Raw genomic sequence first — 27,356 nt, 5'->3', positions numbered from 1 at the left:
AGGAGATAATCAAGCTAAAATTGATATGAAAGTGATTATTTTACTGTTGTTGAGACCCCACTTAAAGAAAATAGTCAGATTTCTTCTTCCTTTTTTAAAGCACGGTGTAATCTTCATTCTTTTTTGTGTGAGACAAGGGGCAGCTAAGGGGATTGAAAGAAGTATTAGTCTGCTTTTTGTTTGTTTGTTGTTTTTTAGAATAATCTATTACTCTATGGCCAAAGTTTTGAAGTTAGTGACCTTTAAGTTTTTCATGTGAAGAAATTATACTTTGTCTCACTAAGAAAGAGATGCACTATAAGAAAATGACTGATGGTGGGACTGCTTATAGCAGACACCAGTAGCATACCTTCCAGAAAAGTAAATTAAACAGCTAACTGTTTCTTTATACAGAAAACACTGTCTAGATGTGGATGGCCAGCTTCACTAGTATCTTTCTGATAAATGAGAACAAAGGCAAAGCTATCTTCCATCACGCCTCTTTTCAGCTAAAATTATTTGATTTAAAATTACTACTGTTATCCCCAGATATCCATCCTGTATTCCATCTTCATTAGTGTAAATAAGTATATATTGTTTTGTGCTGTATTAGCACACGTGATGAAAGTGGTTATCCTGTCTAAGTCAGAGTCAGTGCTAACTGATCAGTGGCTGAACTTGTACCTGCAACTGCTGAGCTTCTTCAAGACCATATCTCAATGTTCTTGCAAACTGTTTCCAACTCAAAAATTCTTTGAGTTTGTTGGGGTGGTCCTCAGGAAGTTTGAACTCTATGAAAGCAAAATGAAAAGGCTGAGAAGGTCTTTCTTCTTCCAGGGAATCCATTACCCAAACTCCCTCTGCAAAGTCTGCAAGATGCAAGGTAATTGAGAACTAGAGGATGCTCCTGTATCTCACACGTGCAGCACCAGACGCTGACTAGTCCCTGCTTAAGCAAGCTGAGTTAACGATGACTTACTTGATGAGAAACTCATGTTTTATTCAGGGTAGGGTACCATCATCCTGAGAATGTAAAACCTTCAGTACGGACTCAAAACAGAAATACAACAGAACTTGTTGCCATTTAAGTTTCACAAAAGGGACCTATGAGATGGATTCAAACAGAAAATCTGCCCCAAACAGAAAATCTGCCCAAAAGCATTTAAATGAAGGCCCTGACCCTCTGTTCCTTCATGCTTGTATCTGTGGAGCAGTTTTCCTTGTATTTTGACAACAGTTGCAGTTGTATGGATCATCTGCAGTTCTGTCCACAAATACGGAGCTCATTTTGTTTCCTCCTCAGTTAAAGAACCCATGTATCACTGCCTACCCATCCCATTCTTCAAAATCCAGAGAAAAATATGCATTCACTACATGGTCTATCTAATTCCATTATGCTGATAGTTGTTTTCCATTATATAGCTAGGGGACACAGAAAATGATGCATTAGTCACAAGGAGCTACCTGGTCTCTCTTACTCTGAAAAAAACTTCCAATAAAAAACAGTGGAATTTTTCAGTGCAAAATACTATACAAGGTTGACTACTCTATTCAAATATAACTTTGCAAACATTTCTTTGGAAGGGATAAAAATACTCTACACTAGCATATCTACTAAGAGCTAAACACAGGACTAATATTAGAGAAATGCCTGGCTCGCTAGAGAACAGGTATACCTTACTTTACAGCCATATATTTTGGTTGTCTTTAATTTGTAATGTTTGGCACTAAATTTTATTTTTCATTGTTAAAATTTAATTGTATGCATGATATGTGAAATGAAGAACAATTCTTTATACAAACTAATAGAGATTATATATCAGTATCATAGTATATGAGTAACTGATTATCAATGCACAATTATTTACAGTTGCCAACTCGCACAATTTTATTATGAATGTACACAAGACTTCATCTAAATATTTTTCACATAAAAACAACCTATAAAGATAAGTACTGAAGCTGTAAAATCCAGGAGACAATGAAAGATATTTTTAAGAGCTAACAGCTGCTTGGGTCTGATTCAGTTTTTCAACACTTTGGGTGAATAAAATAAGTCACATAAGTCACTGTTCAATGCAGTGAGAGGGTCACTAAATCACTCATTCGTTTATCTCTTGCAGTCTGATTAGCTAAAACTGTAAATTTTCTTCTGGTAAATGAGTTTTTGCCAGCAGAGACTTTAGCTTAGTTAAACCACACCCACTTTTGTCCTCTGCTTTGTGTCTCACCACCCTTTCCTAGCCTTGACATGAGCATCTCTTGTGTACCATGGCAGTATTGCCCTGACGTTTCACTGATCTTTCACTTTTGAATCTGGCACACATAGGTGAAGGATTCATACATGAAGTTAGAAAGCACACACTATTCACAAGACAAACACAAATTATTGTGATAATTAGCTTGCAATTTCCTTTTGTTTTCTTTAACACAAAGCAAATATGCACTGTATAATATTAGAGGTTCTTTCGTTCGTACTTGGGAATGCCTTTTTCTGACGGACAGGAGTTTTGCCTGTGAAAGAAACTGAAGTTCCAGCTCGAAGCACAAATATTCTAAATGCTATTCAGTGTAATGTTAAAATTCTTTACATATAGCAAGTCTCCCTACTTCTTAAATCCCTTTAAGGCAGAATTTTAAATACCTCAGGTAAGTGGAGACTAAATACAGAAAACAATACAAAATAAATACTAAAATTTACCTAGAGATGAAGTAGTATAAACTGTAGAAAATGACAAAGTTATATTACATTTTCACAGAAGGGATATGGTTACACATGAAAAAACAAAGAACTATGCATGGTACTGTGGCATATTACAGGACCACTTAATGAGGTCAAGAACCAAATTCAGCAATTGAGCATGTAGTTGACTCTGCAGGGATCTAAACATATGTTAAGAACAATCACAGCATGTCGCCTAAATGAGAAAGAGCACAACTGAATGTATCTGAACAGGAATGTGCAACAAGAATTAGACACAGGTCTGAATGGATGTAATAGTTATTATTATAATGTAAGAAAAAAAAATTGCTAACCTTAGAGATATTTCAACATAACCACAGTATCTGAAAAAGTTGATTTCTTTAGTAACTGAGGAATGATTGCACCTTTAATACTATCATAATTATCCTATATTTATAAGTTGTAACTATTATACAAATAAATAATATTAAAGACAACCATAAATACCAACACTATCAACAAATACACAAAATTATCCTGTACATCAAATAAGTAACATGTCAGACTGTTTCATTCTCAAAAATCTTTATTCCTTGAACCAGAACATCCACAGGCTAACGGAAGTTCAATACAGGTGTCATAGATTTTCTCAACTCTATCTAAAATTTACTCACAGATTGCATGGTAAACTTCTGAAACATATTAACATGAAAATTAAGCTTCCAGTCTTCCTAAACACATTCAAAGGCCTTACTGTTTCCTAAGACAGATTGTTAACACATACTTAGTAAGAAAGCGGTAAGTGACTTCTGTAGTATAATCTGAAAAACAAAACAGAAAAGAGTTTTTTTCCTTCACTTTCAGCTCTCTAAATGCATTGGCTAACTACTTCAAAGTAAAATAAAATAAAATAAAGGAAGGAATTGCCTGAAGCAGTAAGTTCTTGATCAATTGTTTAAGGAAGAAAAGACTTGGTTTTTAAGTATGGTAAGTGGTTAGGAATTAAAAGTAAGCTCAATGATTATGGAATTGCCATCAAGAGTCCATTCAGAGAGATTTATTCTGTGTTACCCTACTACTGTTGAGATTAATTAAGCTTTAAACACTCATAATAAAACACTGGAAAATAAAACAATCTAATGTGTTGTAACCTAGTTATTTTGTGTCTGAGTTACAACACAGCTTGAAAACAAAGGTTCGGCTGTCTTGGCATGAAAAACTAGCTCTCTGGTCTCACTGGAGTGTTGCCATTTAGTCCAACTCAGTAAAATAAGAGGCAAGGTAAGATGGGACTGCATCTTAAGTTGGAATCAAGAATCTTAATAATTTTTAAACCTGAATTTAATATATCTAGAAGAGGAATAAAGTTGAGGCTTCCAATAGCAGACATCTGGATTTGATGACTGAGCACGTGTATGGTAGTCCTACACTCTTCTGCTTTCCTGAAAAACTGCACCACGAATGCATAATTTATTTGATGGTTTATGACACATGAGGTAGACTAAATTCCATTTATTTATTTTGGTTTGGCTTTTTACATTTATTGGCATTCATACTTAATTAGGTTCTGCTTTGCTGTACTTACAGACATGTAACTCACCAGCAAAAGCAAATTTTATTCTGCAGACTGTAGAAGTCAAGATTTCCCTGATGACTTAAAAAAATCTTGTGTATTAAAGGTATTATTATATGGATATCCTTTCTAGGGAACTTTCACATTTCTACACTTCTACATAGTTCAAATTATACTAAATAAAACATCCTAGCAATGTTACAGGAGAAATCAATGTTCAGAAGCCACATGTGAACATTGTAGTTACTCAGGCATTTGCAGCTACTGGATACACATCTGAGATACAGTATTTTTAACAAAAACAAAAGTTCATAAAGTGAAATTGAGTGAGATCTCTATGGCTAGCTTTTTCACAAAAGCACGTAAAAGATGCTCCTACTCTCACTGTATGAGGTGTTCCTTTATATACAGGTCAGTGAATTTATTATCATGATCTTGCTGTAAAAGAGAATGTTGTATTAATGCAAAATTGTACATATTGTAAAAGTTATATGAATGGCTTAGATTAGGCTACACATTGGAAATCTCCATAGAAGTCTTTCACAGATTAAACGGTGAACTGAATTCAGTTCTCTGAATGTCAGCTATCTTACTGACAAAAATTATCTTTCGTTTACACAGGATATGTTTAGAGTATCTTCTGTTCAGGCCAGTTTTTGTATTTTGGGATAAACCAACCCACAGGGCAAAAACTCAGAGCTTACAATGCTCTTGCTGTTTTTGCAAATTTTGTGTAGCAGCAAGCTTGGAGATATGTTGGAGAACATTTTTGACCTAGGAAGTTTAACAGACTGCAGCTATGCCTTCACTGGGAGAAACTTGCTGTGGTTGATTCTCCTCATCCAGTCTGTCCATCCAACTGCTTGTGCTCCCACTCTAAATTCCCCATGGCACCCAGGACAGTAACATTCACACAAAAGAAACAAATTTAATTACACTAGTGATGAATATCAGAAAAAAATGCTGGTCACAGTGGTCAGCTAGAGGGCTAGGTGTACATCTCCAGGCATGGGCGACTTCAGTCAACAGAATTTTAAAATGGCAACCTCAAATAGTATTTCTTTACTTACAACATAACACTTGTCACCAATATCCAACCTGACTTTGTGCAATGCTAAAACGTTCCAAAAGACAGACATGTGCACACACCTTACAAAACTAAACTTTCTAACCTCCACTGATTTCATTCTCTAAGCATGCCTCCTTCATTTCCCTCTGCAAGACCGACAGGACTATCAGCTCCCCTCCCGCCCCCACTCTGCTATATATAGGGCAGGACCTATACATAGATTCTATACTCCATCCTTTGAGGAAGTAATTCTGGCCCACCGCCTACTTTCAGCCTTACCTGTCTTGTGGAGAAACCTGTTCACAAAAATGCATGTCAAAGTTAGGACATACTGTAAACGACAGGCCTCAGGACTGATGGATTCCCGATTGCCTTGACTGATCAGAAATCTCCCTTGCTCCCTGCAAGTGTCAGCAACCCAACAATGTACACTATTGATTTGTAACTGCCTTAAGTGCATTTCTTCCACAACTGTGCCTCAACAAAAGAGAAGAAGCAAACAAAAACCCTTCTAGTGAATATAAACAACAGAGGATCTTGTTAGTATCTTCTAGAAAAACAGACACATGCTGCAGGATCCAGTTCTGACAGTGGGGACAGCCTGGAAGAGAGGGGAGAGACTTCCTCTTGCTTCTTTATCCCAGTTTTTAACTGGGATATGCTCAACTATGCCCACTTAAACCACAGTGGCAGCACCTCTTCTCTTCTTTGCCTTCCTCTGCAGAAACACAGTGCAGGGTCCAATAATCCTGTCCTGTCTAGCCACACCAAGTGTTAGAACGGCAGATGACTAACCCTGCCTACAGGGCTTATGTCACAAGGGCTCCTGTTCTGCAGTACAAAGGTACTTGAACTAGCTTTAAATTAGCAATATCAAGTGCCCACAGGAGTTCAGCCACAGCAGCACACAGCTCAGCACGAAAGAGTTCACCCTGCTTCTCAGCAAACTGTTACTGCTCCCCCAGCTAGTTAGGCTAAGGGCAGCTACACAAGGCTACAACAGAGCGATCTTCTGGATAAGAGAAGGGTCACCAGATGGATACAGATGAGGAAGCATAGGGAAACAGACTCTGTAAGTTTACTTCTGCAGTGCTCCTGCCCGTGTTCCGTGCAAATTCTTTGGCTGCTTCTTCAGCAGTAACAGGCCCTAAGCATTCAGCTTCAGTATTTCCAGCGTTAACCTTCACTGGACAATGATAGCCTGCCCAATGCCCTATTTCTGTCGTATCTCTTAATGCACAGGGCTGGGGCTGGACTAAACCTTTATCCCTGGGGACAAGTTTTGGAGGAAAAGGCCAAGTCCAAGTAGTAAAGATCTACACCTTTCACATTAGAAAAGCAAAGTAAATAAACCTATCTATCTCTGGCATTTTGCTAAGTTGGATGGAAGACGTGTTCTTTCACTTTGTTTTGTTTTGTAGTCTTTATTGTGTAAATGTTTGACTCCTTACCGGTCATGATTTGTATCCACACTATTTAGAACCTTTGCAACAGAATGAAGACCTGATGGCACCTCAATTTTCCACTATTGTTTTTATATTTATTTGCAACACTAGCTTTTACCAAAGTTAGAAATTGATAATATACTATATTTGTACCATCCCCCTAAAACGATCTGAGGAGAGTTTTTAAGGGAGCTCTGTTTAGAGATTGCAATATCAGCATTTTATTAGAAAACACTTTCTAGTAAACAGTTTACATGGAAGGGCGTTTTTGGGCAACAATGTTCTCATAGCTGATGTTTTAACCGAAGTTGGTATCTGAAAATACAGGATCAAATGATACAGTATCAGGTTTTAAAAATAAAAATTTTAATTTTTTTTTTTAAGGAGACCCTGCTCTTTTGTGATATCATAAGATAAAAAATATTGTTTGAAAACAGCACTTAATTACCTTCTGTCTAGGAGACCACAACCAGAACATTGTACTTACACTCCTTTGAGATTAGTGAAATGTTGGAAACCCTGTCTTTCATAAAGAATCAGAAAAGCTCCATTTACTATTCCTGAAACATCCTATTACTTGGGAATTTCAACCAGGACTAAGAGTATAAGCAAATGGTATGAGCTTTAAAGGAAACAGGTTTGTGCAGAACAATATAGGAGTGTCAGCCGAAGATGTAGTTAAAAAAAAGAAGCCTCACCCTGCTGCAGTAAGAAGACAGTATTGAAACAATCAGCTGAGGTCACTCTATGTTAGGCAAAAGCTGTCTTCAAAGTGATTCATAATTCTGACATATTAGGTCAAATGAAACTCTATACATGCTGAGAAAATTCCTGACCTTCCTTTGACAGAGGCATATTTTTTTAACTGAGTGCAGTAAAAGGCTTACAGTAACTGAATCTGGAAATACTACTTTTTTTTTTTTCCCATTTTGTTGCAGTCAGTGTTACTAGGATATTTTACTAGCTATCATAAATCTTTCAAAACATCAACTATGGTCACAACATTTTACAAAGCACGTGTTGTACACCTGCGGACTTTTGACAAGGGATGAGAGAAGATACTACCTGAAGAATCAGATACCATAAGACAAGGGATAATACAAGGATTCAGGTGCTTAGTGTCTGACATCTGGAATGGTCTATCTTCAATAAAGACTTAGAAAAAAAACAACTACCAGCAGGAACTGCAATTAATATTCGCTATAGGATAGTATTACTAAAGCAACAGCTTTCAAATAGTAGAATAGAAGATTTTTTGTCTCCAAATTATTTTCAAATTCTACATGTTCTTTAAGGAGAAATTTACTTGGAGCTTTACAACTTACAGTGATATGACAGCATGCCAACATGTTAGATTTTCTTAAAAGTCACGTCAAAGGGCACTAGAAATGCAGACAATGTAATAGGGTGAACGGAAAGGAAGAACATGCTGGGTTCCCTTTGTGATTCTCTCACTTGTTAATTCATTGATCTTGTGCGGGTCATTCAGTCTGCCAGTATTTCCAGCTGTAGCAATTATGTTCATTCCTACACCTTTTGAAAACCATTTTGAGATGATACTGCTGTGAGAACAACATTATGCATCCCTGAACACTTCCAGGGCATCAGAAGCCCTCAAGCACCCTGCTAGAACCTACCCGTCAATCTAACCTACAGCTTTGATGCAAATAGTGAGCTGCATGGAAGCTACAAACACAATTTTACAGCTAGTTAAGTAAAAAATCACAATTACCACTAAACACAACCGCCTGTTTGTGCTAAGACTTGCTGAGTCATTTTGCTGGCACAAGGAAAGACTGGAAAAGCAGGCAGAGGGATGCTAAACAAAGGCAGTGAGCAGCCTCCAAGCAGGGCACTCCCAGAAAGGACATGGCCTCCCTTAGAAACAGCCGTTCCCTCACTTCCTGCAGATTAATGAGGCTCCAAACTGATGCCAACACAAGACAAGCCTAATTTCACAATCTGCCTGTGCCTGTAACATTTCACACTAAGAACTCTCTGTTACAGTGTTTCCACAGAAGACATTAGCTAGCAACAAACAACAGATGTAATCTAAAAGAAGTATGTCTCAGAGACTCAAAATCTTAATTGCTGCAGTGGAAATGTTGACAAAGGAAGGGAAATTCAAATGTACATACACTTGCTTCAAGAAATAGTCTTCCTGTGTTTATTTGTTAGCCTAATCCTTGAAGGGAGTGAGAAAATATCTGTTGATTTCCATCTGCTGGTACTACGGTTTGTGCAATAACCCACTAACAAGTTTCCCTATGAACCATTGCTCCTTTCAGTTACTGAAATATGATAATACCAGAAAATACATGCACAAAAACAATACAGCATCTACTAGACCCTAGTTTACATTTCGTGCTGATTCTTTTAGTACAGACTTAGTTTTCTGAAAATTGACAACTGAATTATTTCTTAATTTTTCAGAAATTCATTGAGACATCTACACTCATAATTTTACCTGTCTACAGCACAAGAAAAAGAACAACACACCAAATTACCACAAATTTAGAAGATAGTTCCCTCTGACTAAGCTAACAAAACCTGTTTGGAAGACAGAAATACCATGATCCCAAAAAACAGTTGTCTTCTGGGGGAAAAGAATCCTGGACAATTACAGCTAAACCATTTTTTTTCATTAGCTAAAGTAAATTTAATTTGTATATAAACATCTTCATATTGTTCCACCCCTAGACAAGCCCTCTGTTTTAATCATAGTATGTCCCTAATGATCATACAGTAAAGCAAGGTCTGAGACCTCTCTTTAAGCTACAGAAGAGCTGTGAGAATCAGTGGCGGAGCCACAGGATCTCACTTCCGTGCAGGATTGGGAATGGCAAGCATACACATGAGCAGAACAGCAGGGGAAAAAAAATAAAAATAAAAGAGTGCTGCAGCCAATCAACCAGAGGAAGCTCAAGAACACTTGGGTCTGGTCGATTTTGAGCCTAAAACAATTGCCTTATGGTTCTCCACCCAGACCAGAAAGAATTTGACAGGGGCTGTGACAATTGGCAAATGCTGAAATCAGAACAGCTTAGATGAAATCAGTTGAGCTGGGCTGACTGACACCATATGAGAGTCTAGCTTACTATTTTACAGAAACATGAGATTAGTCAAGGAAGGCACTCATTTGAGTTACTCTGGATTTACACTGTGAAGTAAGAAAGTAGCCCCACAACTCCCCAGGCTACAGTAGAGCTTTCTGAACACTTCTAGCAACAGTATAATACTTAATGTAACTCTGAAAAGCATAAAATAAAGACATTCTACTTTTTAAACTTCAACACACTTTGGGAAATTGAATAAAATCCCAGAACTAATTCTTCTATTTCTGCCTACTTTTCAAAACTCTCAAATATGAAGTGTTAATACATTTTGTGCTTGATCACCAAGATAGCCAGAACTTTTTTTCCTGATTAAGAATGTAAAAATCTGACAAACATTCCAAAATATGTTTTCTATCATCATGGAAAAAAAATTCTTGCATTTGTCCACCTTAAATGCTTTTGTGAAGGATCATTTAGAAGATTGGCACCATGTATTTTGTTTCAAAATAAAGAATGAAATTATATCTTTCTAGGGAGTTTTGACACATGTTTTTGATTTTGAGTAAACATTTTTTTCGGGTTAACAGAGTTCTTGGTTAATGTTACCTTTAAACCATTAAATCTTCATATAAATCAGTCTGTTATTTTAAGAGACAATGAAAAAGTACTAATTGAAGAGTGCATAAGCTCTGTACTTTGAGTAGAACAAGACCAGAAGCACAGAGAAATTTATTATTTGCCACCTAAGTACATGAACACTTTGTCTGCATAACAGAATACTGGCACCATTACTTACTCCATCTGGCTTAAGTGGGTACTCACGTCCAGTCTGAAAACTGTGAGTCTTGGCATTTAATGAATAAACAATAAATCCAGTATTTGTCTGTTTAGTATCCATCACTGGGAAGAACTATGATCCAACATGACAACCCTTTCCAATAATGAGGTCCGTCCTGTAAATGTTCTTTTCTCATGACTTTCATTTCTGGATTGTGTAATGTGCTACAAAGATCACCTTGACTGCCTCACGTACATGTACAGTTATGTTAACATTTCACAGAGAATTGCCTTTATGGTAGACAAAAGTCTGTATTGTGGTGTATTCTTTCAGGGTTTTATTGGGGGAAGGAGAGGCAAGCTCTAGACAGCTGGGAATTGTACAGTTGATACTACATTAGCATTTCTCATCTGCTTTCTTTGGCAAATTCTGTAATTTACAGCATGTTAAACGTCCCTGGAATGTGCTGTCTCCTTTTGCTTATAAACATGTTGCATGAAGATCTATAGTAAGATCAAACACCTCATCCTTACCTTTCAACGAACTTCTACTCATGATCTAATCTAAGACTAAAAATCACCATTTGGGTTTTCCTAGGGAAATCAAAAGTAAGAGAAAAGACGCCAAAATGAAACCGCCATCTACCTACATGTACTTTCAACAATTTTGCATATAAATCTGCAATCCTAAAAATATTGACGTAATACATCCATGCCAATTTAAAAATTCCCTTCAAGAGAAATGCACAGAAATGCACAAAGTTCTCCCTAGTTTTTGAACACTCTTCCTTAGATCAGCTCATGGATGATGGCGGACAAGAGCTTCAGAAAGACATTATCTTCTTTAGATTGAGCATGGACCCACAGTACTGTAAATGTGCATGGAAGAAATGATACACTGAATTTATGGAACAGCACTATATTAATCTGGAAAACTAATGTTTAAATTCATATAACTGATGGAACAACAGGAAAAGAATGACCTTAGCTTTTGCTGCACAGTTGTAGCTATATGGAAAGAACTACACATATGAACTATGTTTCAATTCCTGAAGAAAACTCTAAACAACAATATGCGTAGTGAGAAAGTCCACAACAGCCATTCCACAAAATGCCAGATTAGACAGCCAAGGTCTCTACTTCATTTTGCTTATCACTGTATTAAGACTGCAAACTCTTTACTTCCTATGCACTTACGATTAATGTACTGACTCACTTTCAAGTTTCATCCAAGCTTCTTCACCATAGAAATGTGAAGGACTGATACTTGAATCAGTTCAATCTTATCTCATTTACAATTCCACAGACAAATTCAGAGATAAATAGTCATTCTATTACCTCCAAGGTTGAACAAAAGAGGAAACATTTTTCAAGGAAAATCCTTGAATACATTCACTTCATCTGTGAAATCCAGACAGCAGCCTATCCTGATTTAGGTATACTGGAAGTACTCCAGGTTTGACCTTCAGCTTAGATCAACATAAGATGCTGAAGGGTTCTTGTCACATCACTTCCTCTTTCAGCTAGAAGGAAACATTCTTCCACTTACAAGACAAAAATAAACGCCTCTGAGCACCAAACACTCACACAAAATTCACCCAAGACCAAGATACTGATTAGTGGAAGAATTCTGTGAATTCTTAACCACTGACTGCTGTAAGAGATACTCCATTCTTCATTTAGAATGATTCTTTATTGATATCCATCCCACAGACATGCTCACATAGACTTGGGATCATACAGCAGTAAAAGAAAGAAGACTACCAAGGAGTGAAGTAATACAGTTCACATAAGAATTCTTCTCAAACCTTTGCCACTGAAATTAAACAGGAAAAAAAATAAATCTACTTCTCTACCTAAGAGGGAGCACAAGCATGACAGTAGCTAATAGTCCATTACTGTCATGCTAATCTTATTGAAACAATTTGGGTTCTGGATACCTGTATTTATTACATATAGAACTCTTAAAGACATCTATTAGCCAAATGAAATTCTAGGGTAAAAACATGCCATGACATCCTTCATTTAGTGTCATGGCATGTTTTAACCCAGAATTACAACTGAACAGAACAATTGCTACCTTTTGCTACCTTTTCTACCAGATCTTTACACTGAAAAACCGTCTTCCCAAAAGGGTGTGAACTAAATTAATGACTGCTGATAGAAAAACTCAGTGCAGCTAGCACTCAGTTTAATTGAAGACATCAGAAGATGCCTTGCACAATAGTTCACATCCTGTATTCTTCTGAAGTTATATAGTTCATAAACACTGTATCACTCTACTATATTATATTACATTCTTATGGAAACTTCTTATAAACGTCATAGACATATTCTTACCAAAGATAAATCCACTGCATAAAAAAAGAGTCATAAACACATTTTTTTAGCTTCATGTTCTGAATTAAGAATATTGAAACAATTTTGCATTAAACTGTCAGTGAGATTAAAGAGAAAAAAGTTTTAAAAGTTTGCTTTATGAATGAGATGGAAATACTGTACTTAAACATATTATTTTGCTAGAAGCATACAGAAATCTAACAAAGTATTATTGGCATTTGAGATGTAGTTTGCATTTTAGCTAGTTACAGCTATCCATCACTGATGCTGTTGTCATCTTTTAGCTTCACATCTCTATTTATGTAACACTTATTTTACGAAGTGGTCTACACATGCAGTCTCTTACGTTTATTTACTTACCAACAGTATCACATGGTTCGTCTTTATGTACACAGAAATCCTTCCTAGAATTGGGGGGGAAAAGAACAATGTTAAGCAAGCCAAGCTGTCAGACTGGTAACGACCGTGTGACCTATTTACAAATATTTTGTATGGCTCAATGAATAAATACAGAACAGCAGTATCTCAACAAAGAGCATGGGGAAGCAAAGGCCAGGATTACCCAGAACACTTAAACTTGAGTTTATTCTCAGAACAGATTTAGGAGTAGTCGGGTGACAATACATATTTTAAAATTAAAAAAACCCCACATATTTAAATTACATTGTACCTAACTTCTGGGCTTTTTTTTCCCCATGTAAGTATCTTGAAATGCAACAAGTCTAAAGTTAGTCTTTCTTTCATTTGAAAGAAAAATATCTTCAGTGCTTAATATCAGGTCCAAATGCAGCACTGTAATCCAGCATTTAATCAGAGATAGAGTCAGAAAGTTTTTGTGCTAATAAGTCAATGGTTAAAATGACTAATAGGAATACATTCTGGAGAAGCATTTCTGCTAGGGCATCCCATTCTAGTAGTGGAAGACTTACAAATTAACTCACTGGGAGAAGACTATCCTATCTCCTACATAGATTTTAGTCCAGCCATAGCTCTATAAATAAGACTGTTCAATTGCATGAAGTGGATAAATATTTAATCTCTGTGTTAACCAACATCTGCTTGGGATTCATTTTAATTTCACACGTATTTTACCTGTTCTCAGAGACATATAACAAAGTTACCAAAAGAGCAAAGGAAAAGCTGCTTTTTACTGGAGTGTTATAACTCATGCTAATTTTTTACTTTAAGTAAAAATGGGGCTGCTGAGGTATGCATGAACTGAGGAAGGCGGGGAGGGAACCAACAAGGAACAAACAACAAAAAACCCCTACATATAGCATCTAAGCAAAATACAACCTAGTTACCTGAACTTCATTTCAACATGTACTCAAGTTTCTGTTCTTTAGCTGTGCCACAGAGTAATGGTCTCTATTTTTAGAGAGGGACCACATGGGCCAGAGAGATTTCATTTTTATATTCTGCCTATGAAGCTACAAAGATATACACATAGATTGATAAAGATACACACATATAGAAGCACTCATTTTCCAGGAACAAAACACAGGAATTATTTGGTGCTTGAGATGAGAGAACAGACTAGTGATACTTATCATTTTTACAAATGTAACTACTCCAAGGGCTTTTTGTTTGTTTGTTTGTTTCCCACAGACTATTCCCACAGAATGATTTAGACCCAAAAGCAATCTCAAGAGGCCAGCAAATTTCTGACACTTGTTAAAGGCCACACAGCCAGAGACTTGGGTTTACACAGCTTTTGATTCTCCAGTCACCATTGCCAGATAACTACAGGGTAGAAAAGCAAAACAACAGTGCTAGAAACAAGTCTTGCGAATAAACTGATAAAGAAACTCTGGGAATCCACTTAGAAGAGGCCTGGAAATTGAGCCAAAGGTGGTGAACAAGAAACTATAATCAGATACAGAAGGAAGTTCTTTTATTTTTTCAAACCTGCAACAAATTGCATTAATGCACTGGGTTTTAAGACAATTCTTTGTTTTGTGCTATGTGACACAAGGGACTTATTGTCTTGTTAAGCAACATGACAATATGATTAGAAATATGGGACTTGAGGTGAAGCAACAGAACATGTGTAAAGACAATCTAAGGACATAGATTGTCTTCCATGCACGCTCATACAACTGCCCTAAATGTTAACTGATGTAACAACAAGGAAAAAAAAAAGAGAGCATACCTTCAAATGTAAAAGAATACCATCTGACATTTTAAAACTGCCAATATCCAAGAGGTTTCTGCTTATGTAATAGCTTTGTTCTCATACACTTACTGAGCTGTTTTTGTTTTGTTTTTCTTTCTTGGCTGACTCTGACTATGGTTATGCTATGCATCCAGACTTTCATTATGGGACTTGGGGGAAACAGTACTGCTATGATTTGGCAAGAGAGAAGTACAATAAACCATTCTTAGTTCCTGATTTACATTGTAAGAATGTAATACCTCCTTTAATTTCCAAGAATATGAATGCATTACATACATTTGAGACTAGGCTCCTTAGTAAAGATTTACAGCTCTAGCTAGACCTACCAATGACTCTCACAGAAATCGTTCTCCAATTCCCACACGGTAACTTAAATATTCCACCATATTACAACTACGTTCCTGTGTGTGTATACAACATACACACATATATTTATATACACCCCTCTACATTTTATATATATATATGGAATTGGCATACTGAAACTACACAAAACAAAAGAGAGGATATGGACTCTTCCAAGTAAGAGGAGGTATAAAATAGAGCAATAAAACACACTACAAAGCACTCAGGAAAGCCGCTGAGATTATTTGCCTTTGTTCTTCTCCTCCCTTCTCTAAGCAAAATAGGGCAAAGATATTAGCATTACCATTAATGCATATAGAAGCTTTTGTGGCTCAGGTTAGTAACTGAGTAACACTGAAAGCAAGAAACTGGTTAAAGCACACTAAAGACCCCTTCTAACCACTATTCAGAACACAACTTCCATTACTCTAAATGGTTACTTTGCACGCACATGGAGGGGAGAACAGGTCCTTATTCAACTGAGAGAAAAGAGGAGCTTTCACGAGATTTAGGACTGATTTCTGAGCTTGAATGAGTTGGCTAACTCTAGAAAAGAATTCTAAGCAAGAATGGGTAACCACTAATCCATTGTTTCAGAAAATTATATTTAGTTAGTGCATTTTTAATCGACTACACGTAGCATTATGAAAGGCCTTCACAGCAAACAAGGACCAACTATCCAATTTCTAAATATAAAGTATCTCACTACATTCTCTTTGTTAAAATAAATCCTGATGTGTGGATGGGATGTACAACAGAAAACATGAAGAACAGCAGAGGAAGACTACAGAAGAATCCAGGTTTTTTGTTGTTGTTGTTTTATGAATAGTTTGCACCAATTTGTCATTTTAGGTAAATTTAACACTTGTTTTAGGCATAGCAGTCAAAACACCTATTTCTTGTCCAAGACGGTTTATCATTTCCTTCCATATGCTAGATTGGAGAGAAGAAGAAACAGAAGAGGACAGATAATGGATTTTACCAGTCTACCAAATCTTCATTCTGGCTTTCTCCCTACTTTCAGTTTCTTAACTTCTCTAATGTTCATAATTTTGATAAAAGTAGTATAGGCTTGAAACTGCAGTCTAACTCCTGCTGTTGTCTTTGAGTCTAGGACTTACCACTTTTTCAGATATATTTGAGGCTTATGACCCATGCAACAAGTTTTCTCAAATCATAAGGTTTTTATATAGAATAGTTGCAATTAATGGCCCCCAAAGCAAATAACATTATCATCACATTGCAAATGCCTTCATTTGCATCGTGCTAACTGAATAATGACAACACTGCAGATGTTCTTGTCTCTTCATGTAATAGTACATTCTGAAATTTTTCCCACATATAAACTAAGCACATACATACTAACTAATAAATGCACTTTAAAAAAAAATTAAATTAAAATAAATTTTGGAGTTAATGAACCACAAGATAAATGACACATTTACTATTCAGTTGGCAATTTAAACAAATGGACAATGTTACTATTATAAATGCTATTTCAGAAACTGTTTAGTACTTTGAGAGTAAACCTCAAATGCACTGGTATGCACTCAACAGTGTATTTTAGCAAATCAGGAAATAGTATATTTAAATATTTTAAATGGTTAACAGATCACTTACTTAGGCTCTTTAAAGTTGAACTGAGATTAAAAAGGATAATATAAATAGGCCTTCTTCTAAAGTCCATGTTTCAGCCGAACTAAAAAATAACAGGTCAGAAATGTGGTAATTGAGCTACTAACTGAATTGAATGTGTAGCTGACATCTCAAAACAGATATAAAAATGTTAGGAAGCCAAGGAAGGTGTTTTTGAGTGGAGTCCAACAGAATCTAGACTCAGCATTAGCATTAAACAATGATCTGGAAGAAAACAAGCAAGCACTATTGGTAAAGTTTGAAAATTAAATGACTTGTGGTAGAATACAAGTAGGAATGAAGACAAATCAATTTTTAAAGATGACTCATCTGAGTAACTTTTATTTTAATGTAGCCAAAACTGGACCCCCAAACTTGATCAGATACGCCAACAGCATGACAACAACAAGAAGAAATGAGCATTTGAAAACAAGCAGTAGGACTGAACAGTATCCTTGGACAAAGATGCAGGAAAATATCAGACATGGCACCAGTACAACCGTTCACACACTACTGTGTCCAATTTTGGCACTTATGCTTCAAAAAATAATTTGGAAAATAGGAAAAGGTCTGGAAAGAGCTAAAGAATGATTACATGTCTGAGAAACAGGCTTAAAATCCTCTCTAAGTTAATCTAAGAGAAAGATGACTTGTGACTTCAGCACAGCCTACAAGTATTTACATAGGGAGGAGCTTTCTAACAGCTCTTTAGCAGCAAATGGTACAAAGAGATCCATGGTTGAAAGCTGAAGTAACAACAATTAGAAACAAGACACAACTGTCCATTCTGAAAGTAAATAACTGTGGCAATGGTCTACTCCAGAACACAGTTAATCTTCCTTTCTTTTAAAACTTTGTCTCAAGACTGTCTAGCCTTCTTATTCACCAGCAAATTAAAATGTAAAAATGACTGACCAAATTTAATGTTAGAGACTTGCACTAGATAATCAGAGATTTAAAATTCAGTTTACGCCCATGTAATGCTACGTAACAGGTCTGTCAGAGTGAATGGAACATATGTAGCCTGAGTACTAAAGCTCAAAAGAACAAGCTGACAGAAAGGTAAATTCATGCAGATTTTTCTCACAGGTATTATTACAAGCATTACCGCTTCACAGACTCAAACAACTTGAACTTAGAGAAGAAAAAAACAAAACCAAAACAAACAGCATGTGATGACTTAATATTAGGGGGATTTTTAAAATACACAAGATAAAAAATACATGTCTTAAAATTAAAGTGATAAATACAGAAGATTGTGGTTATTTAAAAAAAGACACTTTTGATTCTAAAGTATGCTCTTCTCAAGTTTCCATGCTTCCTTCTTCATCTACAATCCTATTAGTAAATATTTAATAGTAAGGACACGTGAGATTCTCATGAACTCCCTTGATGTCTGCTGTTGATGTCAAAAGAAGAACAGTAAACACTGTAAAACTTTGGAAAAATATCAAAGTTGGCAGTGTTGAAATTACAGTGATGAAAAAATACCACTATGAAGACAAAATTAAGAATAATTTAATCTCTCACCATGCACTTGCAAGAACTCATTTTTCCAGAGCTGAATTCCACTAGAAGTTTAAGGACAGTAGCAGCTTAATAACCAAATCTCCATCCCCTTACATTTCAACAATTTTGGACTGCCAAACACTGCAACCTTTTTTGGTGACCCTGTAATGTTAGTTTCCGTGCAGGAGTCATTCACAGTCTTCCACCTCTGACATTCTGAGCAGGTATTTTTGGTTCAAACCATTATCATCAGAAAGGTATTAAAAAGCAAAGTCAGAAAAAGAATTGTACTTCTTGTGCACGTTGGAAGGCAAAGGCAATGCCTAAGAAATTCTCGTCCAAGCTTTCAGGAGAGTTCTGGAGGGTAGGAATGATTGGAAATGAAACAATATTTGGCAAATCTAAGTGCTGTTTAATGCTACTGTCTACTTTTATAGAACGGGGCACTTTCTTACAGTGAAAATGCCTTGCAGCACTGTTTCAATTATATATCACCCACAGCAAAGAGATTTCAGACACTGCAGAACAATACGAATAAACAGCTGATGTACACTGTGAACATGGCATATCACTGCCTATTTGACGAATATTAGGAGAACCGGAGATCTACTTTCTATCACAAGCATATGTGAAAATGGCAATTCTGAGAAGGAGAATACAGAACTTGACTATTTTTTTTTTTTATTCTTTTCATATTTACATGTTTTTCTAAAAACCACTGTGACAGAGATTGACCTATGCACTGGGAAAGCAGCATGATGCATAACTTTTAAGTGAAGGTAGATTCTGCCTCATTCCTGTACCTTTTTTTTTAAATACACTTCGAAGCTTTCATTACCTTGTTTGCAATAGGGGCAATATAAGAATTTAAGAACTGTCATAGAGCAACTGTGGGCTTTTTCCTGCCTTACTTTCAGTTACCTCATTCAGGTCAGACAACCTGTGCAGATAGCAACTGGTAACATCACCTCAGTGGCCACCAAAATCAAGGCTTAAATCTGTGCACTAGCACTCTAACATAAAAGGCAAGGAGGATGTTGATGTGCCATGGTATATTTTTTCCTCAGAGAAAAGTACTTCCTGACACGTATATCTCTAAAGTACTAGTGCTAATTTATAACTGTGTGTCAGATAGATAGTTTTATCAAGAGAGTCCTTAAAACAATTTCTGTCTTAATTCTCACATTCGCCTTATACTTAACCTCCCTGGGGATCTTTTCTAAATACACTATTCAAACTTTTTCCTTCTGTCCTCCCTTTACTATATGGCACCATATTTTAAACAGGACATCACTTCGTCAGAATAAGCCAATTTAAAGGGAAACTAAACAAAAACTCACAGGCTGAAATAGGACTACAGTAAAGTGAAATTAACAAATTGGTAGCAGATTCATATGTATCATTACAGCCTATCTGGGCAGCAGAGAAAGTTGTGGGGAGAAGCTGGTTTTGCTTTCTGCTTTATACAACAAATGCAAAAATAAGTCTTGAAAAGTACCTTTTTCATGGAAAAGCTATGACGGCTCTTTGTTGAATAAGTCTCTATTACATACACATTATGCTCTTTGTAGTTAGGCATTAAAAATTAGCTCTGCAGAATACTCAATACTTCATTTCTAACTCTTTTGGTTACTAGACACAACTGGCATGTGAAAGCACAGGAAAACTTTTTCAAAGCACTCTTGCTGTTCTATTATCATGTGAGACAAAAAAGGAGGTGTGGGTAAGTTTTAGGAGGTCTGCCACAGAATGTGTTAGATAACCAAGACTTTACATTTTTACTTGAAAAATACTAAGCAGTTGGTGTTCATCTGTCTAAACAAAATTATTTCTCTCAGTAGAGCAGGTCTGCTGTGTGAAGCTGTTTGGAAGTTGTGACAAAGGAGGTTATTCTGTGTTTGCAAAACAGAATGAGACTCTGAATTAACAAAACACACAAGTGGAGCCACACATGGGGTTAGCTATACCATAAACCTGATGATGTGCAGAGGGAGCCTGGATTAGCAAAACATTCCCACAGTCAGCAAACCGCACTGGTATGATTTATTAGCAGCTAAAGCAGCTCTGAGATGGGAGGCAGTATAGTCCAGAGAATAATACCACTGAAAAAATAAAAATGTCAGAAGAACAGATCTTTAATTCCTGGCTCCAGCACTGACTTACTATCTGACATGCAACCAATCACTTCCCTGCTCTCTACTTCAATTTCCTTAACACTGATCAGAGATTTACTCCAAAAAACATATTAAAGCTGACAGGTAAAAAATTGTAGGCAACGCAAATCAGAATGCCACTATTACAAAGCACATCAGAAAAGCATGTCTTAATATATGATTAGACTTTCCAAAAGCTTTTTTACCATTTAGAAATGCTGCATGAAATTCAAAAAGCTCTGTGGCCAAATGCACTAGCTGCTAAAGACATCTCCAGACCACTGCCTCTTGACTGCCTAACTAACGCCTCACTTGCATCAGTTCGGAACTCTTCTGCTTCTTCCCATAAAGGCTGGTTAAGGTGAAAATGAAAAAATGAAAGGAAAGAGGTGTTACATGCTTTATTTCAAAGTATCTTACTATTTGTGAGACACACCTCACAAGCTAAAGAATGCAGCCCTAGACTCACTCTTCTGACAGATGCAGGCTTGAAGGTTTGGTGCTCCCTCAAGCTGCTGCTGCTGCTGCAGATACTGCTGACTGCCTCCGCTGTCTCAAATAAGAGAGCCAGGGGACAGGCAAGAGGTCACCCAACCACCCCTTGTTTCTAGCAACCAAGCAGTATGCAATTGCTCTATTATCCTTGGACAGTCACAAAGTACAACTAGATTTAAGAAGGTCTATTCCCCTTTAGCTATACTTACCAACCCAATGCCATGTATGATACTCAGCCATCCCTTTTGCCTTGGCCCAAGTTCACTCCTTCCTACTACTTACATCTTTCCTTCTACATCTAGACTCTTCCCCCACCAACACACTCACTGCTATTAAAATCAGGTTTGGGTCTTCATGTGAAAAATTTCTTTCCAGTCTGTCATCCCAATTCTGTTTTCTGATGAGCTAATGGCAATTTGTTACAAAGAATATTATTTCTTGTCTTCCACAGTAGTTCAGAGGAGCCTGTGTGAAGGACTACAGCTTAGCTAATGTAGAAATGTGTAAGAAAAACTAATCTGCCCCTTCAAAGCCCCAACAATTCATAAAACAGACAAACACAACAAATAGAGGAGGATGGCACAGGGTAAGAGGAGATGGATGGGGGCTTTTCTAAGAAAAAGTACGGGATTAAACAGCAAAAGTAGCAACAAAGCTGTCACTGCAGGCAATTTGGACTTCTTCCTTCACTCCTTCCAGTATGTGACTGGCTCTCCAAAACCAGGGAAATTTAGGGAAGCATTTTTCTGCTTCAGAAAACTGAAATACATTATAGATATTGGAGTAATCAGAATGCAAACTAATTTTTAAAAAATGCATATAGCTCCTAGTGAGATTGCCCTGAATAAATGGTATAAAGCTACGTCTAAGTTTAAAGATTACATATGGTTTTAGGATACCATGCCACCAACTAGCACGGGACAGCACAATGGTATTCCAATATATCCGATCACAGGAATTTTCTTTGGAAGGGAGCTCTGAAGGTCATCGAGTCCAAGGTCCACCTCAAAAATGGCACTAAGCCTAACCCTGGACCTGTTGAACCATCATTCTGTCCTTTTCTTTGCATAATGGCTGTACGCTGTCTGAACATCAAGATGTATCCCTCCCATGCACCACTTACAGCCTAAACCATGACAGCATCTGCCTGGGATGAAAGAGGTGAGCTGAAGGCATATTTCCTTCTGAATGTGTGAAATGCCTGATACTTAAGAGTTATAAGGAACTGCAGATCTGGGATCGCACCCCTGTGGCCACGGAGCAGATACGGTGTACATGATGTACCTTCAGCACACAATGAAATGTGCTAGTTCTGGATCCATTAGAAGGAAGCATAACTCAATAATGTGCCTAATGTCATGCTGATCCTGCTCTGAATGTCTAAATATGCTTTTGTGTTTTGAATGAAAGTATCTACAGGACTGTCCGTGCTGCCTCTTTTAAATGAAGGCACATAAAGAGAGGCATCCAACCTATGGCCTTAGCTATATAGCCAAAGAAGAAACAAAAGAATGACCTGTTTGTCATTTGAGATGTTTACTATCTGGGAATTACTGCTTTCTGAACCATCTTTACTACCAGTTTACCACCACCTTTGAGTTCTATAAAGAAGCCTCAAGTTGCACTCTTCCTCATTGCAAAACTAAATCCTAACTGTTGGTCATCTATCAGTTCCTTTGATCTATGTTCATATTAGGCCACTGCCTGGTTTTTAGTGCTCATCTTTCAGTATTTTACCTTGTGATCAGTATGGCTGCATCAACCGAAGACATGTCTTCTCCCCAGCTTGTTGACATTTCTAAGTGTATATCATTCTTCTTGCCAAATTCTTCATGTTGCCATTTACAAAAGCTTTCCAGCATTTTTTCCCCGTGATGTCCAATATACATATCTGCCTGGAAATAAAAAACAATTCATTTTATTTAAATTATGATTCTAGAATTAAGAATATTTTTTGACTGAGTTAGCAAAAATATTCTCCTTTTTATGGCATAATATATTCACAGCAGAATGACTTGAACTTCAGGAGCAGAGACCATCTTTTTCTCATGTTAAAGATACAGGTGACAACAGTGCACTGAGAGGTGTACAGTGGATCTGTTCACCTGAACTCATTTATTTGCTGATTTTTCACTATCCATAGTGAAGAAAAGATTAATGATGGGAAAAGCCAGAATTTGAACATGAAATGAGACTTCTCCACCGGCTGAGAGGACACTGAAGAGAGAAATACTTTCTTATTCACTGGAAAAATATATTATAAAATTAGAAACGTGGATATGGGAATCCCTTTTTCTTACGAACTAACTGAAGTGTGAAAGGATTTCCATAATAATTTGTAGTAAAAACAAGAAATCAAGTTGACATTGTCTTGAAATATGATATACAAACCATAGGTTAATAGAAAGTCTCAATCAGGTTATCAGCTGACTTGTCTTTCTTTAGAAAGAAAGAACAGAATTTGAGATGATGCCTGAAAGGTGCAATGAAAGAATAGTGCTATATCATGGCACCTTTTGTTTGTCTAAGGATTGGCTGATAAAGATATCAGTTCTCCTTCTACTGTCTACTGGGTTTAAGGGAGATGATTTTTGTTTTGAGCTATACGAATGCACAAAAAGCAGAGAACAAGCAGATTTTGTTAAGAATTAGCTGATTTCCACAACGAAACTTTGATTGACTTCCACCTGCAAGCACAGAAAAATCTCAGTATGTGCAGCACATAAATTAGGAGAAGATTAATCTTTACTGGGGCTGCCCAACAGTGTAAATAACTAAATAATGCATCAAAGCTAACTGAGAAAATTTGTCAGCCATTAAAGTCAGTGAATATTGCAAGCCTTCGTGGAACAACAAGCTAAACAGCCTCTACAGGCTAAGACAAAGATAATATACATACTTACTGGAGTCTCATGAAGGAGGACAAGCTTAGTCACCCGAAGATTTACTTGTAGTCCAAGGCTCTTGTGCTGGAAAAGGTTAAAAACCTAAGATAAAAAACAGTAAATAAAAATACGTGCTTGTATTGCCCACAACACACTGTAGACTAAAAATAACAGAACCTCGAAGAACCTCAAAAATTTCTCATATTCTACTGTGATTGTTTTAATTTTCCATAATTTGAATGGATCATTAAGCTAATGTATTGTGTTGGTCTTCTGAAGGGAAAACAGAGCTTAGGCAGTATTCATTCTGGGAGCACAAAAAAGACCTTTTCCCCTCAATGGACATGACCACTTTATAAACTGTAGCCTGTTTCTCCAAACACTTACACATTCATATAATACTATTCACATGAAAATTTCTATTCAGTTAAATCCAGGATCATGGCCTGAGTGGTCTGAGCCAGGACATGGCAATAACTCTTCCCATAGTTCCGAATAGTTAAAGTTTTTATTTATTGTTCAGCTTCTGCTCCTTCTTTAGAACAATCTTTCCTTGTACATTACAGATGCTAGTTTTCAGTGCTTTATGCACCAAACGAATGCATTACAGATCCAGATAGAGCTGGGAGGGGAAGTAATTGTCCGAGTACATTAACCTTTGGGTTTTTTCAGCCACTAATGATCACACAATCCTATTCAAGAACAATGTCATCTTTTTATAAAAACCATCGATCATGAGAAATCATCCACTGCCTCAGCCTTCCCAACAATATCATGGGCTTCTAACCTAAAATTCATCTTATTCAGCTCTCACTTTCTGGCTTCCCTGAAGATATAAGACCAGACAGTACAGACAAGTCTGCAGCACCATGGTTTTATGCTGCAAAACATATGGAGTAAGTCTTCACAGCCTGCTGATGGTCATGTACTGACTGTCCCTTAAAATGTGCTCAGTCAGAATAATTAAAAGGAGCAATGAAATCAGACCGCAGTGCTTGCATTGTTGGCAAAACGCCAAAAATAATTTTAAATTTCCTACCATGTTTAAGATGGTTAGAATAAATCTTCTCGCAGCATCTGTTCCATGATACGAAACCATAGCTGGATCTGCCACCACAACAGTTTCTATATTGTACTCCTGAGGTAACTTGTAAGAGTATCGTTTTCCTCTTCCACTTTCTGATACTTTTTGATTCTTGGATTTTCTTTTATCTGTAACATAAAACATTGCTTGACAAACACATCCTTCAAACTACCTCTACAGTACTTTCAGGATTTGCTACCAGTGATTATGGTACAACTCTGGTTATAGAATCATAGAATCATAGAATCATTTCGGTTGGAAAAGACCTTCAAGATCATCGAGTCCAACCATTAACCATGGCCCCTAAACCATGCCCTGGAGTATCCTGTCCACTCGCTTTTTGAATATCTCCAGGGATGGTGACTCAACCACTTCCCTGGGCAGCCTGTTCCAATGCCTGACAACCCTCACAGTAAAAAAATTTTTCCTAATATCTAACCTAAATCTCCCTTGCCTCAACTTGAGGCCATTTCCTCTTGTCCTATCTCCAGCCACCTGACAGAAGAGACCAACACCCACCTCACTACAACCTCCTTTCAGGTAGTTGTAGAGAGCGATAAGGTCTCCCCTCAGCCTCCTCTTTTCTAGACTGAACAACCCCAGCTCCCTCAGCCGCTCCTCATAAGACTTGTGCTCAAGGCCCCTCACCAACTTGGTTGCCCTTCTCTGGACACGCTCAAGCAGCTCAATGTCTTTCCTGTAGTGATGTGGAATGTAATAGCTATGAACTCTAATACATGCTTATTTAGCACTGCCAATGCTAAGAGCTTAGACTGAAGGCCTGTACTACATATAAATGTTAGTTCACACCAAGAAAACAGGAATCTTATCCAGCTGCTCAAATGAAGTCAGTCAAGTTCTTTGCATCCTTTCACCTAACAAATATATATAAAAGAGTATGTGCCTCCTAGCTTGATTTGTGGGAGAAAACTAAATTAATGTTCGGTTTGACATAAAAATAGCCTCACTGAGATTGCAGATTTATCTGCCCATCTTCATAAATCACAGAGAAAACATCTTGATATAATTGTATCTTAGCATAGAAGATAACAAATACAGATTTGCCACAAATTCAATATTAAGAAAATACACGGAACAATTCGGTGATTTGCAAAGATGAGAGAATATTTCAGATGAATGACAGAGAATGATATGTAGGATATAGGTTTGTTGGAAACAAAAAAGTGAAGTTTTACTAACTTGTCTTCAAAGTCAGGGCTGCTGTCATCATAAGCAGCTAAAGTAAAACAACAAAACCAAACCCTGGAAACAGCCTTCTAAACCTACAGAAAGCTCCAAATTGAAAACATGTTGCATCTATGGTAAGCTAGAGGTTACTGCTCTTGTTACTTTTAAGTTTCCCCTCCAAAAACATGACAAAAATCCCTATTACTACTACAGTACATATGGAAAAAGAAAAACTAATTACACAGAAGCATTTCAAGCCAGAAGGTGGTCAGATATGCATACAGCAGTTAGCAATGATATTTAAAATAATTTCATTTAAAACAAAATATAAAATGGAACTTCCTGTTGTAATAGCCAAATTCTGTTAGATGCCCTTGAGAGGACATAAAACTTCTGGGACTGATCTCATTGAAGTCACTGAAATCAAATTTTTTCCAGCTTCCACAATGGAATATCGGGCTCTCTGTTTACAACAAAAGTGATGCTTGAGATGACAATTATAAACACATGTTCTGGAAACAACCAAATATTCAGAAATTTTGAGGAAACGTTTTGCAATTTATCAGTCTCATCTCTAATAGGAAAGTTCCTGCAGTTCATTTTATAACACATGACTACTCTCCAAAAAATAAGTCACTCTTCACGAAAGTGCTAAAAATGTGCCTTAACAGTCAGTGAACTCACAAATTAACTTCAAAATATAAGATACCAGTGGAAGATGGATCCGTGATTTAACATAAATATATGTGTAATATAGATTTAATATAAGTATAATGTAGATACATACTTTTCAATGTAAAAAGTATAAAGTATCCATGCTCAAAAAAGGTTGACTATCTTTTTCTGTAGTCATTTGTTAAAGATTATATGTGTGAGTGATTTAGTCCATCCCGCTACATTTTAGAAAGGTTTACTAATTCCTGTACAACTGGTGACAATGTAAGACCTACTAACACAGATAAGC

General features: G+C 36.8%; 1 protein-coding gene across 1 annotated transcript in view; it reads right to left on the bottom strand.

Moving 5' to 3' along the window:
* Nucleotides 1-27,356, bottom strand: part of ADAMTS19 (ADAM metallopeptidase with thrombospondin type 1 motif 19) — a 152,749-nt gene that overhangs the window by 87,260 nt on the left and 38,133 nt on the right. The window contains exons 4-7 of the mRNA XM_052778193.1: nt 25,160-25,332; nt 24,139-24,222; nt 22,973-23,130; nt 13,283-13,326 (exon numbers count right to left, since the gene is read on the bottom strand). Of these exons, the coding sequence (XP_052634153.1) occupies nt 13,283-13,326; nt 22,973-23,130; nt 24,139-24,222; nt 25,160-25,332 (459 nt within the window). The remainder of the gene's footprint in view (nt 1-13,282; nt 13,327-22,972; nt 23,131-24,138; nt 24,223-25,159; nt 25,333-27,356) is intronic.

This window comes from Harpia harpyja, chromosome Z (assembly GCF_026419915.1).
Source record: "Harpia harpyja isolate bHarHar1 chromosome Z, bHarHar1 primary haplotype, whole genome shotgun sequence".
Taxonomy (NCBI): domain Eukaryota; kingdom Metazoa; phylum Chordata; class Aves; order Accipitriformes; family Accipitridae; genus Harpia; species Harpia harpyja.
Note: the sequence above shows the minus strand (reverse complement) of the source record. Positions and strands in the feature narration are given on the sequence as shown.